A 20639-nucleotide genomic window follows, 5' to 3' on the forward strand; every position below is an offset into this window, starting at 1 on the left:
CGAGTCCTATCTTCAAAATGGACTTTCTCATTCAGCATGTGAACAGCACTAGGATGACCTATTTTACATACTTAATCCTCTTCGTTCACTGGGCTGAGGATAAGTCCAATATTGACAAGTGGAATGACTAACCTGTCTTGCAATGTCATATTGATTGAGTGGCAGAATGCATGCTTTCGTCACCTGGTAGACAGAAGTCCCAAATGGGTAGATAAATTTAGAGAAAGGTTACTGCTGGAGATAAATGAGCTGTGAAAAATGACTATTGTCCAGTGATTTTCGGTAGAACTCATTGCCTTCTGTCCTTTTTTTTAGATGAGGAATACAACCTAGTTTGTATTCCACAGCTTCAGTATAGCTCATCACCTTTACCCTTTCACACAGACACCGTACTCCCCCGCCCACACGTGACAACACACTCTGAGACATGGTAATGGCGGTAGCCTCCAATTGATCTGGAATGAGGCTTTATAATTGCACTTCCTTTTCATGTGGGGTGTTTGGATTACTCCGCCTCCAGCAGACTCCCACGTGTGGAAGCCTCACTCACTCGGCTGTCAGTAAACTTTCCACATCAAAAGGCTCCCTCTCTGCTTCGTCCACATACGCCACCGGAGACCGAGACATAATTATTACTGTCATATTGTTGCATATTATTAATAATATTGGTGCAAAACGCCTCAGTGCCTTTGGCAAGTTGAAATGACTGTGCAAACAACCTCTAACTTTGAAGTAAGTCAGGATATAGATGTCGTTTTAAAATATGTCTATATCAGGTGCTATAATCATACACATCAAGTGCTATTTCTATATTTATATGTATATATTTGCATGAAAACATTTAATGGGATACATTTACTAAATTGTTTCTAGGGTTGTTGGTGGTTTGATCACATGCACATCTTACAGAGTGTGGCTTTCATTTAAAACAAACATGTCATGTTCACTATTCTTCCTACAAGGCAACACCTGTACCCACAGCTTTTCATGTCCAAGGTCCTGTACCCCCAGCTTTTAACAAGATCTTGGTTTCATAATCAACAACAGGTAAGCCCATCAGCAGCCCACCAACCCAATCAAGCCCAGGAATCAAAAACATTTGGCACAGAATTGGATCATGGTGGATCATGGCGGCTTTCGAAGACCCCCAGCCTAGACTGCTTTAGCGGCCAGATGGTACCATCAGCTGTGGCCTCCTCAGAACTGAATATTAATGCCCATGTCTCCACTCAGCTCCTTTTGTCGTCTAATACGTCCTTGGATTCCCATCAACCTGTGCCGGCTGGATCAAAGGGAGTATCGCCGTGACGATGCATGGTGCAGTGTCCACCCATGGCTTCAAAAGACCTGGGCTTCTCCTTTATTGGACTCTTCTTAACTGAATGGAACACCTTGGACTGGAACTACGGTTCAAGATGGCATCGGATGAGAAGGGATCTCGGCATGCCCCAACGTACTTTTCCTTGATCTCGGCTTGTTCTGTAGTTTATGTCGTTGTGGCCAATTAAAAGCCCACGTACAGTATGCCTGATATGGAAGCAAAGAAAACCTTGCCTTGAGTTTTTCATTTGACCTTTTTGCATGATAAATATCCAGCCCGACTGAAGTGTTTTGATACTGATCCCTTGTAATATACAGTTTCTGTGGTTGTTAACATTAAGTATGTATATTTATAATAACCGGTCCTTATGTGGATATCACAAAGTGCTTATATGTTGTTTATAAGGTATATATACCCAAGTGTTACTGAGCGTGAGAAAGCAGAAGAATTACATTATCTTAGAATTTGAATTAAGCACAGTATTGAAAAGGCAGGCTCTCTGGCTTTCTAATGAGGTATTTGGGAAGAAGGGATGAAAGCTTATTTGAGTTAGAGAGCGGAACTCTTCCCTGATGTCAGCCCCCTGGGTGGCACGGATGAATAGCATCACTTATGACAGCCACTATTCTGTCAATGGCTCCTCATTCATCCTGACTGCTCATGAAAATATCAAGTGCCGTATTAAACCACACTGATTGTAATTGGTATATGTTCCAGTCCAGATGAAGACACTTCAGTTACTACGAAGGCACTGCAGTTTGCAAGCTACACCAACTGTACACAGTCGATCAATTATTTACAAAAAATATTAAGTTGTTGTTAATATATGTAAATGATCATTTGTAAGGAATGTGATTAGTCATTCAAGCGACACTTCAGGATTTTGGCAATTAAGTCCTTTATCTACTTCCCAAGACTGGGATGAACTCGTGGATACCATTTTTATGTTTCTGCATGCAGTTTGAAGGAAGTTGCTGACTAGCAACTTCCTTCTGGTTAGCATTGGCTCACAAAACTACCTCTAACTTCCTTCATACTGGATGCAGATAAATATAAATGGGTATCCATAAGTTCATCTGACTATGGGTAAGTAGATAAAGAACCAAAACACTGAAGTACAGTGCATTCGGAAAGTTTTCAGACCCCTTCACTTTTCCAACATTTTGTTAAGTTACAGCCTTATTCTGAAATTGATTAAATACATTTTGTTCCACATCAATATACACACAATACCCCACAATATCCCATTGAAATGTTTGCTAATGTATAAGAAATACAAAACTGAAATACCTTATTCACATAAGCATTTAGACCCTTTGCTATGAGACTTGAAATTGAGCTCAGGTGCATCCTGTTTCCATTGATCATCCTTGAGATGTTTCTACAACCTGGATTGGAGTCCACCTGTGGTAAATTCAATTGATTGGACATGATTTGGAAAGGCACACACCTGTCTATATAAGGTCCCACAGTTGACAGTGCATGTCAGAGCAAAAACCAAGCTATGAGGTCGAAGGAATTGTCCGTAGAGCTCTGAGACAGGATTGTGTCGAGGCACAGATCTGGGGAAGGGTGCCAAAAAATGTGCGCAGCATTGAAGGTCCCCAAGAACACAGTGGCCTCCATCATACTTAAATGGAAGAAGTTTGGAACCAACCACCAAGACTCTTCCTAGAGCTGGCTGCCTGACCAAACTGAGCAATCAGGGAAGAAGGGCCTTGGTCAGGGAGGTAACCAAGAACCCGATGGTCACTCTGACAGACCTCTAGAGTTCCTCTGTGGAGATAGGAGAACCTGCCAGAAGGACAACCATCTTTGCAGGACTCCACCAATCAGGCTTTTATGGTAGAGTGGCCAGACGGAAGCCACTCCTCAGTAAAAGACATGACAGCTCGCTTGGAGTTTGCCAAAAGGAACCTAAAGGACTCTCAGACCATGAGAAACAAGATTCTCTGGTCTGATGAAACCAAGATTGAACTTGGCTGAATGCCAAGCGTCACATGTGGAGGAAACCAGGCACCGCTCATCATCTGACCAATACCATCCCTAAGGTGAAGCATGGTGGTGGCAGCAGCATCATGCTGTGGGGATGTTTTTCAGCGGCAGGGACTGGGAAACTAGTTAGGATTGAGGGAAATATGAATGGAGCGAAGTACAGAGAGATCCTTGATGAAAACCTGCACCAGAGCGCTAAGGACCTCAGACTGGGGCGAAGTTTCACCTTCCAACATGACAACAACCCTAAGCACACAGCCAAGACAACACAGGAGTGGTTTTGGGACAAGTCTCTGAATGTCCTTGAGTGTCCCTGCCAGAGCATGGACTTGAACCTGATCGAACATCTCTGGAGAGACCTGAAAATAGCTGTGCAGCGACACTCCCCATCCAACCTGACAGAGCTTGAGAAGATCTGCAGAAAAGAATGGGAGAAACTCTCCAAATACACGTTTGCCAAGCTTGTAGCGTCACACCCAAGAATATTCAAGACTGTAACCATTGTGTGTAGAATAAGGCTGTAATGTAACAAAATGTGGAAAAAGTGAAGGGGTCTGAATACTTTACGAAAGCACTTTATCCCTTTAAGGAAAGTAAGGTCAAAGGTGATTGAGTTATTCAGTCCTTCAGCATCTTCCACTGTCTTCCTCCACTTCTCCAGTGAATTGTTAGTATGGCGCTCCCTCACAGGTACATGTGAGGTGGTGTCCTGAACATCAATAGATCAACATCAAGGAGATAGAAATATTGAAAGCGATTAAAATGTTTTCAATTTACATATTCAGGCATAAAATATGCAAACTTATGCATGCTAAATTCACACCTGCAGGTACAATTCCATGCCCCAAATAATCAGTGAAATAGTCCGGATCTTACAGTTAAAAAAAGGATATATATATATATAATTTAGAATGTCATGCCAAATACATCAAAATACTTGATCCATTTTAGTGCTCTATAACATGGGAGTTATTTTTAAGAATTTGCAGATAGGTAATTACTGAGTCTTTCAGAACATTGTGTGCATGCTTTGCATCTGTTGTTATTTAGCTCAAATCAAGAACATGTAAAAACAAAGGTAAAGATGAATGAGTCTACTTCTAGAGAATACCAAATCACTACTACGTATGTTTGAAAGGCTTCACAACAGTCCATATGGATAATCATTTACAGTTAATTTCTTTGTGGACAAAGAAAAATAACAAACACTATGCATAAAACATAATATGTCACCCGATACTATACATTTATAATTTCAATAATTAGACACATCAACTTAAGTATTTTTCATAGTCTACATAACATTACTTCAGCACAGAAGTGAATGTAAAAAAGGTGTCTGAGTTAAAGAAGACATGACAGTCCTTCTGATTGTGTGCTGTCTACCCATATTACACAGTAGCTGGTAGCTGGGTGGCCCCTGCTCTGTGTCCAGACCTGAGGAGCAAGTATCAGGAGGGTTAATGACACCATGATATGAATAAATACAAGTGAACTCTGTTTGTCACAGGGGTACAGTATCTGTTGCAGCCCCATTTCCTGGAGTCCCCGCGCTGTAATTAGCACAGACTCTGGGTGATGATCTTATCGGTCTGGCTCTCGGGTGGTGTGTAATAAAGACATCCAGGGTCTGTCTTTGTCGGTCTTTCCCTTATCGTCGCCAGCCACTAATTAGGCCCCACAGGTAAAGGGGATTATGGGTATTAGAGTCACCCGGTAGTCTGAAAATACCCAGGATTTCAATCGAGCTCTGGCCTCGATGTGACCTTTAGAGACTGGTTGCTTTGGTTAGAGAGCAGCTGGATACGATACATATACCATTCCTGGGTACCGGTATACACACAGGGAGAATGTTATACATGGTGGTAAACCGACGGGTACATACCTCTCATTATCTCTTCTCACACTAGCTAATGAGTCTGACCTCTGTTGCTCAAAACAATGTGCAGACACACTCCATTGGTTTCACATTAGCACGGGCACAAGACGAGGTGTTCCCACGATGGGATGCTGAATGGAAAACAAACGGGTTCTGTAAATGTACAGTAGACAGAAGCTAACCCAGCTAACCCAGCTACAGGCAAAGCAGCTGTCACGCCCTGGCCATAGAGAGGGTTTTATTCTCTATTTTGGTTAGGCAAGGGTGTGACTAGGGTGGGTATTCTATGTCCTTTTTTCTATGTTTTTGTATTTCTTTGTTTTGGCCTGGTATGGCTCTCAATCAGGGACAGCTGTACATCGTTGTCGCTGATTGGGAGCCATACTTAGGTAGCCTGTTTTCCTTTGGGTTTTGTGGGTGGTTTATTTCTGTTTAGTTATCTTACCTGACAGAACTGTTTGGCTGTTGTCTTTGTTTATTTGTAAAGTGTTAAATTTTTCCATAAAATTACAAAGATGAGCACTAACCACGCTGCGCCTTGGTCTACTCCATTCAACAGTCGTTACAGAAGCAGCATGTTGATGCACTTTGACGTGTTTGGATACCCATAGATATCAACCTTGAAAGTAGCTTAAAGGTTGGTAGCTTTCCCTTCAGATCTTGAACAATGAATATTGATAATCTGAAAGACTGAGGTATAATCTCTCCACCTGTCATAAGCGTCGTTCAGGACAGACCAAGGCGCAGCGGGTATAGTGCTCATTCTTACTTTTTTATTTTCAGAGACCACTTAAACAAAGAAAAAAACTAACGACAGCAAACAGTTCCGTAAGGTTCACAGACTATAACAGAAAATAAACACCCACAAAACCCAAAGGAAAACAGGCTGCCTAAGTATGGCTTCCAATCAGAGACAACAAAAGACACCTGCCTCTGATTGGAAACCACACTCGGCCAAACCTGGAAAACGGAACATAGAAAATGAAAACTAGAACCAAAATCCCCTAGACCAAAAACCCCAAAACACACAAAACAAACAACCCCTGCCACGCCCTGACCATACTACAATGACAAAAGACCCCTTTACTGGTCAGGACGTGACACCACCTAATCAGATGACCAGCAACGGCAATACAAGAACCCGAAGCATGATTTGTTTTAAGTTTATTAAAATGAGCACATTATTCACGTTTTGTGTCTGAATTGACACGGCTTTGTGTTATCAAAGCGGGGCAATAAATCAGCTAGATACAACTTCACTGTGAGAGTCATTAATGTCTCTTTGGCATACGTTTCTTTAGGTATACTATCACCAGATCACATGGGTATAAGAGACTTTACTTTCTCCCTTTGGGCCCAGTTCCTAAAGTTACAAATTACCTAAAGGTTTGTGCAGCGAAGAAGACATTCTGGGCAACAATTTGGCACATTATATCCCCGCCTCACTCCCTGACATTATAATCAGCGGGAGACGATTGGACCCATGGGAGCAGTTTCCATATCATTTACTACACAGCAGTCTTAACAAAAAATGATATTCAGCTGTTTTTGGTTCATTTTGGTATTGGGCAAATGTCTTGCCCACGTCTAACCTGTTGGTTGTCAAGGATACGATCTACAGACTGGTGTCAAACAGTCACACAGTATATCCTGTTTATGTCTTGGGTGATACAGGATGGAGGAAACCCACTCGTTCTTATACCTTTTCCTATTTCCTCCTCCCACTCTCCTCTTGGCTGGGGTGAAAGAGTTTGTTTAATTAAAGTGCTAAGTCTTTGTTCAGTTTGTCTGTAGTTTCAAACTGAGATAGAGTATATCATGTATCTTTTAATGTGAAGAGCTTTGCTCTTTAAGATCACATGATGTTCTCGTACAGCATGTAATTTACTGTGTGTCTGAATCCTTACATTCTTTCCTGTTATTATACTATACCTAATCAAGAAGGGAACATTCTGCTTTGTGCAAACCTTGGGGGAAAAAATTACTGGCACAATCAGTACACTATTCAGAGCCATATTGTTGGTTAATTATTGGCTTTAAAGAGCCTATAAGAAGCTCTGCTTACAGCAGTGGTTGCTAAGACACCCACCTGCTGCCTACCTTCTTATGCTCTTTCTGAATCTTCTGGACGTGTTTGCTCATCTTACGGGATGGTGGAGTGCAGAATCTCCCACATGTAAAACCTGAGAGAACTCCTGATATCTCCAAGTATCATTTTCGTTTTAATCTGTTGTTCTCTATTACTGTCTTTTTGCTAGCTAGAGCCATCTACTTTAAGTGCTACCTGTCTTCCCTGTCGCCTACTTAGTGTCTGAACTGCTGACTGCTCATAACTTGCAGATAATTGTTGACACATCAACCCGGATTAAGGGGCAGGGCAATTTGTGACTAATGTTGTTTTCGTAATCAGTTGCTATATTGGAGGGGGAGTGGTATCTCCTCTCCTAGGCAATTAGCAATTAGTGTTAGTACTTCAGTCTCCCCTGTTTTGTCAGCGGCACTCTCGTCGCCGAAAAAAAGACGCTTCTGCCGAGTTGTTCTGAGGAGTTATTCGAGGAAGGAAATAGAGAAAAGCTCCTCTCTCTTTCTCTCGCTCTCTCATATCTTACCTAGTTATTTTCAGATCTCATTTAGCTCTATTGTAACTTTGGCAACTGCAGTGAGCTCCAAAAGTATTGGGACAGTAACACATTTGTTGTTGTTTTGGGTCTGTACTCCAGCACTTTGTATTTGAAATGATACAATGACTGAGGTTAAAGTGCAGACTGTCAGCTTTCATTTGAGGGTATTTTCATCCATATTGGGTGAACCGTCGGGTGAGCTGAATATGGATAATCCTGAATGAATTGTAATGGTGAGAGGCTAGCATGTCTTGGGGGGCATGATGCTTTCTCACTCATCACTATTCATTCAGGATTATCTGTAATCGTGGTAGCATCTACATTCATGTGGAAGTGTTTAGAAACATATTCTATTTCTATTTACAAAAGTGACTCCAAAATGACACAATACATTATTTCCCATTCATTTCTATTGGGCACCGAATAATCTGAAACAAAGCCAAAACAAACGGCAAATGCATCCAACACGTTTGTTGATGTAATCATTGTGTTCTATGAATATGGGACCAAATACTAAGCATTTCAAATCCAAAGTGCTGGAGTACAGAGTAAAAATAAGAGATGTCACTGTATGTGTGTGTTTTCTATACCTGTTGGCTCCTCTCCCTGTAGGCTTTACAGACGCTCCCCACTCCTTGGCTGCAACCAAGTGTACCCTGCCTAGACAACCCATGTGGAATTCCTGGTCTCTGGCAGCGTTTGGAACTTCCGATCTGCGGGCAAGAACGTTGAGTTCATCTCAGCCTATGCTGTCCTTCAGTCCCTAAACTTTTTGGCCCTGATGGAGACATGGATTCACCCCAGAGAACACTGCTACTCCAGCTGCTCCCTCTTCATCTGATTACGTTTTCTCTCATAGTCAGAGAGCATCTGGTCGTCACGGTGGTGGCACAGGGCTGAGAATTTCTCCTAAGTGGCGTTTTTCTCTCTTCTCCCTCACTCACCTGTCCATCTCCTCATTTGAATTCCATGCTGTCTTTGTCACTTGTCCACTCAAACGTAAACATTTTATCATCTATCGCCCACCAGGTGTCCTTGGAGAGTTCCTCAAAGAGCATGACACCTTGATTAGCTAATTTCCTGACGATGGCTCACTGCTCTTCGTACCTGGCGTCTTCAACCTCCTGACGTCTGCCATCGATTAACTTCTTTCCAACTTCCCCTTCTTGCCTCTTTTGACCTAACCCTTTCCCACTCCCCTCCCACTCACAAGGCAGGTAATATGCTTGATCTCATCTTTACTATAGGCTGTTTGCCTACTAATCTCACGGCCACTCCACTACCCAGATGATCATGCGATGTCACAATCTTCCCTCTCTCTCTCTCCCACTACTCTCTCCTCTTCTATCCTATCATCTCTCCCTAAATCCTTCTCCCACCTGTTTCCTGATTCTGCCTCTTCGACCCTAGTCTCCTCCCTGTCCACATCCTATGACTAGCACTGTCCCCTTTCCTCCCGGCTGGCTTGGCCCTCCCCCCTCTGCTCCGTGGCTGAAGTGACTCATTGTGAGTTTACAGAACAGGGCAGAAAATAAAGGAAAGCTCCTCGGGAAGTTATCATCCTTCCACTCCCTCCTCTCTACCTTATCTTCTGTATCCACTGCTAAAGTGACTTTCTTTCACTTTAAATGTCAAGCTTTTGACTCTAACCCCAGGAAACGATTTTCCACCTTCTGCTCCCTCCTTAATCCTCCAGCCCTTCACCCTCCCTCCTCTCTCTCTGCGGGCGACATTGTCAACCACTTAGATTTTTTTTTTTATGACAGGTTCAGCCTATTGAGTCCACTGGTCCCGCTCACACGGAACTACCCTATGCCTTTACCTCTTTATGCCCTCTCTCTTCAGATGAAATCCTGCAACTAGCGAGGTCCAGCCGCCCGACAACCTGCCTGCTCGACCCATTCCCTCCTACCTTCACTAGGGCATCTCTGGAGACCCTCTCCCATTCCTCACTTCCCTCATCAACTCATCCCTGACCACTTCTACAATGTTGATACCTGGTTAGCGTTGAGGATGACATCACCAGTGGCTGTAGCAACACACACAGACTCCTGGTCTGGTAAGTCCTGGATACCAACAACTGTCCCACTGCCATCCTCTGGAAGGTAGCGCTCAGCTGTCAATGACACCTCATTCATCACCTGAACATGATGGGGAGAAGAATAGTTGAATTCACTGTGTTAGTGATGGGCTGGTACAAAAAACCTTTACCCGGTGGGTCTCCAGGACCATGATTGAAGAACACTGCTATGTGTAAAGTACCTGGCCAGCTCGTGGGTCCAACTCGGTATTCTGAAACAATGAGCTCTTTACCTGTGTCCGTCCGAACAGAGAAACATTGCGGCGTGCCCGGGCCCTGCAGCTCCGAGCAACGAAGGCTCTTCAGCAACCTCAAGTTTCGCATCACACCCTATTTAGCTAGCTACCTAAACACAGATGCCGACAAGGTGTATTGGGTTGTCACTAGTTGCCATAGCCACAAAGACATAAACCCTGCCTAGTACTACATTTTATCTTCTTATCTGATTGTTAACCTAACCTTAACTAGGGATGTGGCAGTCACAAAATTTTGTCAGACGGTTATTGTCATGCAAAAGCCTGATGGTCTCACGGTAATTGACCGTCAATTAACATAAACACGTTTAGCATTTCCAGGCCTTCATGCATACAAGCCTCTGATGTGCGCCTTTGAAACATCTACATTTGCAAAAGTCTAATAATTGAATATACACCATCACAATGAATCCCTTATTTATTTTAGGCAGGTCTAAAGAAACATTATGATATGAAAAGAATGTATTTCAGAAGAGCAGAATATGAGTTGGCCTGCTGTATGTTACCTGGCTATGCGCCCTGCCGTAGGCTTGTTCATTTAGCAGACAAGATGCACTTAAGTTCCATGCCATTATTTTAAATTATATGATTTTATCATAAAAAGAATATACAGGAACTTTGAAAAGTATTCAGACCCCTTGACTTTTTCCACATTTTGTTATGTTACAGCTTTATTATAAAATGGATTACATCGTTTTTTCCCCCCTTATCAATCTACACACAATATCCCATAATGATAAAGCAAAAATGAAGTATTCAGACCCTTTACTCAGTACTTTGTTAAAGCACCTTTGGCAGTGATTACAGCCTTGATTCTTCTTGGGTATGATGCTCCAAGCTTGGCAAGGACATTCAGAGACTTGTCCTGAAGCCACTCCTGTCTTGGCTGTGTGCTTAGGGTCATTGTCCTGTTGGATGGTGAACCTTCACCCCAGTCTGAGGTCCTGAGCGCCCTGGAGCTTAGCTGAATAAAATCGAAAGGATATCTTTCCCATTCCAGAGCGAGCGCGCGCATATGAAGGGGCTGTGTTGCGCGTAAAGTGATAATTTAAAACCGGTTCTATCTGCTAGATTTAGAGTTATTTGGCCACTTTAGTTGCGAATAATACAAACATTAGAATGACTTAGAAATCAAAAGATACAGTATATGGGCTGCATTATGTGACTATAGGCTAATGATGATTTGAGAAAGTTGCATAAAAAGCTTGCACTCTATTCCTTGTTTCAGGCTGCACACGCTGTTCTCTCATCAAGTGATCATATTTTCACCCATGAGAATATTCATTTAATCTCGTCTTTACTAATATCTCAAATTTGTTTTAGATTTAGAATGGCACATTATCAAATGGGCAGGAACAGGGGCAAGAGAAAAAATACATCTGTATGCACTGGAATAGCAAATGGAGGCCACTTTCCCCTGGTTCATTTCACTCATGTTGGGTAGGCTATACGGGTTATTTTGCTGCGGTACAGGTGATATTCCGCCCAAACTCTGTATGCCATGGACTCACCAACCCTGTTGCTACAGCCACGCAGTGCTTCATTTGGGAAATCTGTTCGGGAACATGGATAGTAACATGTTTTCACAAGGAAACATATTTCATTAATCTGTTGACAGACCCTGTCTCTGCGCACTGGAGAAAGGAATGAAGAAGAGATGGGGAGGAGATGGAATGCACAGTGGTGAGATATTGTGTAAATAAAGGTAATGTGTCAGCCTATTAATTATGATAATCAAATTCATTATAATTGTAGGCGAACTCCAAATTTGTTTTAATTTAGGCTAGACCAATTATGTACCAAAGATATCTTAAATCAGTATTTAAAAAAAAAAGTTATTCTGCCGAGTGTAATAAGCTGTAGGCTATGTATTGTATAACGGCGCAATCATTATTTTGATTCAGTGTTTTTTTTTTTGGGGGGGGGGGGGGGGGGCATTGGCTCATATATAGGCTTATGCATATGTTTCAGCTCTAATACTGTATGCCTATGGGTAGTTTGAATTGAATCAACACCTTAGAAAACGCTGTCCATTTCGTTGTTAGGCTGCGAAAGAACATGCACAATGACCATATTTTACACTGTTTCAACCTGTTGAACTTTCTTGAAATGGATCAATTACTGTGAGGTGAGTTTTAAAAGTACATACTGTTTTTAAGTGTTTGATGTGATTTTTTTTCTCCCGATTGCATTTACATTGATGTCAGAGTGGTTAGGGGGACTGTGGAGTCCTGAGTACCAGGCCATTAGCAACTTGACAATCATTAGCCAGTTGGGTACAGCTAACACATATTCAGAGTGCATAAGAGGAGATTACCGTGACTCAACAGTCACAGTCCATATTGACTCATGACTGCCTGTGTGGTGGTAATGGGGTCACTGCAACAGCCCTAATCTTTACGCTAACCTTAACCCCACTGCTAACCTTATGCCGAACCAACATTTTTGTTTTCAGGAATTTTTACTATATTGCCAATTTTGACTGTGTGGCTGTGCTATCTACTGGAAAATGGAGTATTGGTTAGCATCTGTACTAGCAAGCTAGCTGATATGGTAAGGTAGCAAGGTATGTGTGTGGAGTAACAAATCCAAACAGTATGACTTGGGTGACTGGAGTCTCTGACAATTTTATGGGCTGACACCGCCTAGTATATAGGTCCTGGATGTCAGGAAGCTTGGTCCCAGTGATGTACTGGGCTGTACGCACTACCTTCTGTTGCGCCTTACGGTCAGAGGCAGAGCAGTTGCCATACCAGGTGGTGATACAACCGGTCAGGATGCTCTCGATAGTGCAGCTGTAGAACTTTGAGGCCCTGGGGACCCATGCCAAATCTTTTCAGTGTCTTGAGGGGGAAAAGGTTTTGTCGTGCTCTCTTCACGACTGTCTTGGTGTACTTGCACCATGAGAGTTCGTTGTCTTGCTCACATTGAGATAGAGGTTGCTGTCCTCTGACCTCGTCCCTATAGGCTGTCTCATCGTTGTCGGTGATCACGCCTACCACTGTTGTGTTCGTCAGCAAACTTAATGGTGTTGGAGTCGTGCTTGGCAACGCAGTCGTGGGTGAACAGGGAGTACAGGAGGGGACTAAGCACACACCCCTGAGGGAACCCAGTGTTGAGGATCAGTGTGGCAGATGTGTTGTTGCCCACCCTTACCACCCGGGGAGGTCTGTCAGGAAGTCCAGGATTCAGTTGCAGAGGGAGGTGTTTAGTCCCAGAGTCCGTAGCTTAGTGATGAGCTTTATGGGTACTATGGTGTTGAACGCTGAGCTGTAGTCAATGAACAGCATTCTCACATAGGTGTTCCTTTTGTCCAGGTGGGAAAGGGCAGTGTCGAGTGCGAGTGAGATTGCGTCATCTGTGGATTTGTTGGTGCAGTATGGGATTTGGAGTGGGTCTAGGGTTTCCGGCATGATGGTGTTGATGTGAGCCATGACCAGCTTTTCAAAGCACTTGATGGCTACCGACATGAGTTCTACGGGGCGAGTCATGTTATTCAATATAAAATGTATAATTTTTTCCTCAATAAAAGGTACATGTGACACAAGTAACTACCTTTGCGTAACTTCAATAATATTTCCAAAAGCTTTGATACTGCATCAACTACACATACTGAATCCCATGTAGAGTGTTCAAACAGCCTGGCATGTGTACCAACACAGAATGTAGAAGTTGAAGGTAATGCTAACTGGCAAAAGGTAGGTCCCATTTGTCAGCAGACAGCTCCCCTCTGTCCTGAGAAACGCTAAGGGACCTAGCCTGCTAAATTATTGTTTTCATATGCTATGGGGTTAGCATATTTTAAAAGAGTACTTCATGGGGAAGAAAAGATGAGACATTGGTTTGTGAGGCAATTACAACAAAATGTGATATATTTTCTCGGGTGTGATAAGATAACAGACTGGTCACTGAATATAATACAATTCTCTTAATGTTTTCTCCTTTTGACAGGGAACGTAGCAAGTCTACTGGAAGTATACAGTACATAGTTTATAGCTTTCTCATGTAAAAAATGCACCCAGCCACCCCATTACATGTTGCTGGAAGAAGTAGGAGTCCCTCGGGTGTTGATTTACATGTATTAATGATCTGGGCTGGTGATAACATCTCTCTCTGCCAAATCTCATTGGCTTGCTTTTCAACATTGTTAAATTGAGATGCAGACTGAGATGCAGACTGAGATGCAGACTGTGCTTACTGAGTGAAAGGTCATAACATTATGATAATCTTACTCAATTCACAGCTAATCATAATGCTATGTCCTTTGCAGATTGTCAAACTTTCTAATTAAAGCTGCTTGCTAATAGTGGCTGCAAGCAAGCTGTTCCATACTCATTGCATTCCACTGGTGTTGAAATAGCATTAGAGTAAATCGAATACTTTCATCAGAGCCAATATCATTGGAAGTGCAGCACAGAGGATAGTTCAACTCATTGTATACATGTTCAGCTAAATCCTCCGTTTAATGAGTGTTCCCTGAGGCTCTAATGCTCCACAGACGCAAGCAAACAAATGTATTAAGTGCGTTTCTGATACACTGTTGGTATTTCAGACAAATGGAGAATAAATTACTATCTTATTTTTGATCTGCAGAAAACACATTTGCATCACATTTCTGCTGTTTAGCGTGATAAAGAATGTGCATTGTTATGGACATTGGCACATCATTTATTCCGAAGTTTAATAGCTGAGTTGATATGGTTTTTACTCTTTCCTACAACAATCACTTAGCAAAAGAGTCGTTATTCAAAGCTAATGTCTAGCAGTGGGATGAAAACAGAAAGGATTGTCAACAGTATTTATATTGTAAACTTGTCTAAGAGGCTATACGCCTCTTAAAAATGTGCAATTAATTTGATACCAACAGAGACAGAGGAGACTGAAATAAAAGGCTGTTTAGTTGTTTACTGGAGTATTTTCTTGAAGCTGTTGTGGAAGTTGTTCGAGAGAGAAAATGAGGAAGACTCAGTAAGTTGGACATTTCAAAAAGGCCGCTCCCTCGATTAAAGCGATTTAGTCAATCATGCTCACAAAACTCACACTGTGGACATGGGGAAAGAGATTGGCTGTAGTGTATAAGTTTTGTCTAAACAACATTGAATGTTTATAAACCATCATCACCACCACCATCATCATCATCACCATGATCATCCTCATCGTCATGTTGCAACCATACAGCATGAGAAATGTTTTTAAAATTGTTCAAATCATTTCCTTTTGATAACACCATATTACGCCATATGATACTCTGCAACCCCTCGCATTGGAACTAGTGAAAGCGATCACCAATTTCATCAAAATTTCACCAGAATTACAAGAAGTCACTCAAGAGACATGCCCTTTGGTTGCGCAAGCATAATGACTTGTGTTAATTCTAGTATAAAAAATGTGAGTTGTTGGGGAGAAGACAGTAACTTGACTCCTGATCACACAGTCAGGCTCCAGCATCTTGTTATTGAAGGTAAGAGACTAATGTTGTTGCTTTTGTGGTTTGGTGCTTCCTGTCTGATATGATAGGGAGGATTAGAGCATGGTCCTGGAAGGCTGTTCAGACAACACAACTGAACACTACCTACAGAATCTACCTGTGATTTAGTAAAGTAATCTACACTCTCCTACGTGTCAGTCTTGGATATTTACTTTACATCTGTTATTGTATACACTGTATGATAAGTTGTGTTTTTTAAAATCTTTTACAATCTAGTTTTCAAGAGACTGTCACCATGGCGACGATGTTGACCGTCCTTATCCTACTCAGCATTGCCTTTGCATGTGAGAGAGACACCTTCACACTACTAATTCACCCCTACTGTTAGTTGTTCTGCACCCCTCACCATTTCTATCCCTGTTGAGATTTGGAGTGTAGAGATATGTAGAGTTGTGTTTTGTAGTGTCTGTTGACCATTTTACCGTTCTAAATATTCCATTGTAAAGACTTTTTTATTCTAAAAGTTTCATTCTAAGGATTATTTTTCAATTTGAAAGATTCCATTCTCCTCCTTAACCCAATGCAGGATACATGCTGTAAACAGGTCAATGGAATTCAACCAAAACAGTGAAAATGCCATGGAAACGCCTCCCACGCATCCGCGTGAGGGATAGATCCAGAATCTCCTCATTGCCGCCCATCAAAATTAACCTACATTTACAGTGCATTCAGAAAGTGTTCAGAGCCCATTACTTTTTTCACATTTTGTTAAGTTACAGCCTTATTCTAAAATGGATAAAATGTTTGTTTTTTCGCTCATCAAACTACACACAATACTCAATAATGACAAAGCAAAAACTGTTTTTTATATGTTTTTTTTCAAATGTGTGTATATATATATATATATATATATATATAAAACTGAAATACCACATTTACTTAAGCATTCAGACCCTTTACTAAGTACTTTGTTGAAGCACCTCTGGCAGTGATTACAGCCTCAAATTTTCTTGGGTATGACGCTACAAACTTGGCACACCTGTATTTGGGGAGTTTCTCCCATTCTTCTCTGCAGATCCTCTCAAGCTCTGTCAGGTTGGATGGGGAGCGTTGCTGCACAGCAATTTTCAGGTCTCTCCAGAGATGTTCGATTGGGTTCAAGTCCAGGCTCTGGATGGGCCACTCAAGGACATTTAAATACTTGTCCCAAAGCCACTCCTGCATTGTCTTGGCTGTGTGCTTAGGGTTGTTCTCCTGTTGGAAGGTCAACCTTTGCCCCAGTCTGAGATCCTGAGCACTCTGAAGCAGGTTTTCATCAAGGATCTCTCTGTACTTTGGTCCGTTCATCTTTCCCTTGATCCTGACTGGTCTCCCATTCCCTGCCGCTGAAAAACAACCTGACAGCATGATACTGCCATCACCATGCTTCAACGTAGGGATGGTGCCAGGTTTCCTCCTGACGTGACTCTTGGCATTCAGGCCAAAGAGCTCAATCTTGTTTTCATCAGATCAGAAAGTCTTTAGGTGCCATTTGGCAAACTCCAAGTGGGCTGTCATGCGTTTTACTGAGCAGTGGCTTCCGTCTGGCCACTTTACCATAAATGCCTGATTGGTGGAGTGCTGCAGAGATGGTTGTTCTTCTGGAAGGTTCTCCCATCTCCACAGAGGAACTCTATAGCTCTGTTAGAGTGACCATCAGGATCTTGATCACCTTCCTGACCAAGGCCCTTCTCCCCCAATTGCTCAGTTTGGCCGGGCGGCCAGCTCTAGGAAGAGTCCTGGTGGTTCCAGACTTCCATTTAACAATGATGGCCATTTTGTTCTTGGGGACCTTCAATGCTGCAGAAATGTTTTGGTTCCCTTCTCCAGATCTGTGCCTCGACACAATCCTGTCTCAGAGCTCTACGAACAATTCCTTCGACCTATATGGCTTGGTTTTTTCTCTGACATGCACTGTCAACTGTGGGACCTTATATAGACAGTTGTGTGCCTTTCCAAATCATGTCCAATCAATTGAATTGAGTCTCATAACAAATGGACTTAATACTTATGTAAATAAGGTATTTCTGTTTGTATTTGCTGAAGAATATAAAAACCTTTTTTCACTTTGTCATTATGGGGTATTGTGTGTAGATTGCTAAGGATTTGTATTTATTTAATACATTTTAGAATATGGCTGTAACGTAACAAAATATGGAAAAGGTCAAGGGGTCTGAGTACTTTCCGAAGCCACTGTACATAGTATTTCACACTATGTTAGGGTAAAAATCTGAGTATAATGCTTGTATAGATGTCAACCCCAATGCATGTTCATGTCATCGTCACCAATCAACTGTATTACAATTAAAAACGTCTTCACCTACAACCACCAATTTCTATATGCTAGTTATGTTACCAGCTTATATGAACAGGAAAAGGACACCTAAATATTATGCAGCACCTTGTGGGCCTGTTCGAACATAGAAATGAGGGATTTGATGAATATCCACTTTTTTAATAGATTCGCTTTTTGAATGGGTGCCAATGACGGTGTTTCTTTTATCTCCAACGGTCTGCGTTCCATTGACCTCTTTAACGCATGTATGGTAAATGTTGAGTCGATTGTTTGGTGGTTCCCCAAAAAACATTGACATGTTGAATAAGAACACTCAGAATGATACATTGCAACAGTCACTCTTTAGCTCACACTTATTACCAGAATGTGTCTCTAGACCTGTCCTTCTCAGGTAACAGGACCCTGGAACCACCATCATCTGGAACCGAGGAGCCGTCCTTCTCAGGTGACAGGACCCTGGAACCACCATCATCTGGAACCGAGGAGCCGTCCTTCTCAGGTGACAGGACCCTGGAACCACCATCATCTGGAACCGAGGAGCCGTCCTTCTCAGGTGACAGGACCCTGGAACCACCATCATCTGGAACCGAGGAGCCGTCCTTCTCAGGTGACAGGACCCTGGAACCACCATCATCTGGAACCGAGGAGCCGTCCTTCTCAGGTGACAGGACCCTGGAACCACCATCATCTGGAACCGAGGAGCCGTCCTTCTCAGGTGACAGGACCCTGGAACCACCATCATCTGGAACCGAGGAGCCGTCCTTCTCAGGTGACAGGACCCTGGAACCACCATCATCTGGAACCGAGGAGCCGTCCTTCTCAGGTGACAGGACCCTGGAACCACCATCATCTGGAACCGAGGAGCCGTCCTTCTCAGGTGACAGGACCCTGGAACCACCATCATCTGGAACCGAGGAGCCGTCCTTCTCAGGTGACAGGACCCTGGAACCACCATCATCTGGAACCGAGGAGCCGTCCTTCTCAGGTGACAGGACCCTGGAACCACCATCATCTGGAACCGAGGAGCCGTCCTTCTCAGGTGACAGGACCCTGGAACCACCATCATCTGGAACCGAGGAGCCATCCTCCGGAGTGCGAGAAGATCATGAACAGCAACGGGAGAGTTGATAATATTGATTACCATGATGTTGACCAGGGTATATATTTTGAAATGGATATTACAGTGCCATTTCGGACACAGCCTGAGGGAAAAGCACAGCAATTGTTTGTCAGATTTAATTAGCATAATTGTTAACTTTTCTGCTATACTGTCTTGTAACTTTCCATAACTATGTAGACAGTAAGGCCGTACATGCTGTAATGTGTCTTTCATTGAAGCTTTCCTATCCTCTGTGCTGACTGTCATTAGCAGACCTGGGCTCAAACATACTATCTGAAATCTTCCAAATACTTTGAGTGTTTTATTTAGCCTGTCTGAAGTGCTGGATGGGCAGTGTTTGCAGTTTTGGGACAATTGTATTGGTCCATTATACCATGCAGGCTCATTCAAGCACAGATTAAGTATTTGGAATGATTTCAAATAGTATTTTAACCAGGTCTGGACATAAGAAAATGTTACATAACATATACATGTAGGATCCTGTTTTTGTTCTTTTATCCCTCTCTACTTTACACAGGGCAGGAGGCCTTCCAGGCTTCTGGTCTAGCAGATGTTAGGAGGAGGCAAGAGGCAGGAGGCCTTCCTGGCTTCTGGTCTAGCAGATGTTAGGAGGCAGGAGGCCTTCCAGGCTTCTGGTCTAGCAGATGTTAGGAGGAGGCAGCATTTTTTTCTCTCTTTTTGCAGTTCTGTCACTATTGTGAAAGTTGTTTCAGACTTAAAGCATATAGCCCAATTGACAAGTACTTCATGACTGTGCCACCAGCCAAGGCTGCTGAGGGGAGGACGGCTCATAATAATGGCTGGAATGGAGTCAATGGAATGCTATCAAACGTGGTTTCCATATGGTTGATACCATTCCATTGACTCCGTTCCAGGCATTTCTATGAGCCGTCCTCCCCACAGCAGCCTCCACTGTGTGCCACACATTGTAATTGATATACAGTATGTTTGCCAAGGTTATACAGTGTAAGATTAAGTAGTGTATGGTTCCAACTTGTATAAATCACGGTAACATATAATGTACTAACAATATCAATATCATGTTTGCGTTTTCTCTAGGCAATGTTAATGTACTGTACTTCTTCATATTGCAATCGGTGAACCAGAACTGTGTGTATGCGTGTGTATGCATTTGTATTGCTTGATTAGGACACAGAGATAATCAGACTATTCAGTGTTTACTTCTCTTGAGACGAGTATGATGAAGAGAGGGAAAAAAATAGTTGTCGAGTTGCATAACGCCCAGGCTTTGGGGAAGTGTTGCTACTATTAAATAAAGAAGAGATGATTAATGCATATGCTCATTATTTCCATGTGTGGGGCTTCATTAGTTAACCCCCCTCCCCCACCGGTGAGCGTGCTACTGCTGTTGGTGGGTGTTGGGTTACAGATGGTAGGTTGAGCGATGGTAATCCAACGCGCTATTTGGAGCAATGCGTCGGCGGGACTTGGCTCCCAGAGTTCCAGTTCTCATATAAGCGGTGAGTTTACACCGGAAAACCAATAAATACTTGCTAAATAGACTCAAACTTCATCAAAATAATGCGGAGAAAAATCGGTTTCACGTCCAAATTGTTTGGGGGGGAGAGGATGGAAACAGAATATT

At 42.6% G+C, this 20639-nt stretch overlaps 1 protein-coding gene across 1 annotated transcript; it reads left to right on the forward strand.

Annotated features, from left to right (window-relative positions):
• Positions 1-15569: 15569 nt before the first annotated feature.
• Positions 15570-20327, forward strand: LOC106604796 (uncharacterized). Its single transcript, XM_014199840.3, has 3 exons — positions 15570-15611; positions 15855-15922; positions 18290-20327. The coding sequence occupies exons 2-3, from the start codon at positions 15874-15876 to the stop codon at positions 19039-19041; spliced, it is 801 nt and encodes a 266-aa protein (XP_014055315.3). The 5' UTR covers positions 15570-15611; positions 15855-15873; the 3' UTR covers positions 19042-20327.
• Positions 20328-20639: the final 312 nt, after the last annotated feature.

Source organism: Salmo salar, chromosome 05 (assembly GCF_965601325.2).
Source record: "Salmo salar chromosome 05, fSalSal1, whole genome shotgun sequence".
Taxonomy (NCBI): domain Eukaryota; kingdom Metazoa; phylum Chordata; class Actinopteri; order Salmoniformes; family Salmonidae; genus Salmo; species Salmo salar.

What these genes read in the sequence shown, in the direction of transcription:
- LOC106604796 (XM_014199840.3), top strand. Translation starts at nt 15,874, where the DNA reads ATGGCGACGATGTTGACCGTCCTTATCCTACTCAGCATTGCCTTTGCA. An exon ending in ACTCAGCATTGCCTTTGCAT is followed by an intron (nt 15,923 to 18,289) that starts GTGAGAGAGACA and finishes ATGTGTCTCTAG; the next exon opens with ACCTGTCCTTCTCAGGTAAC.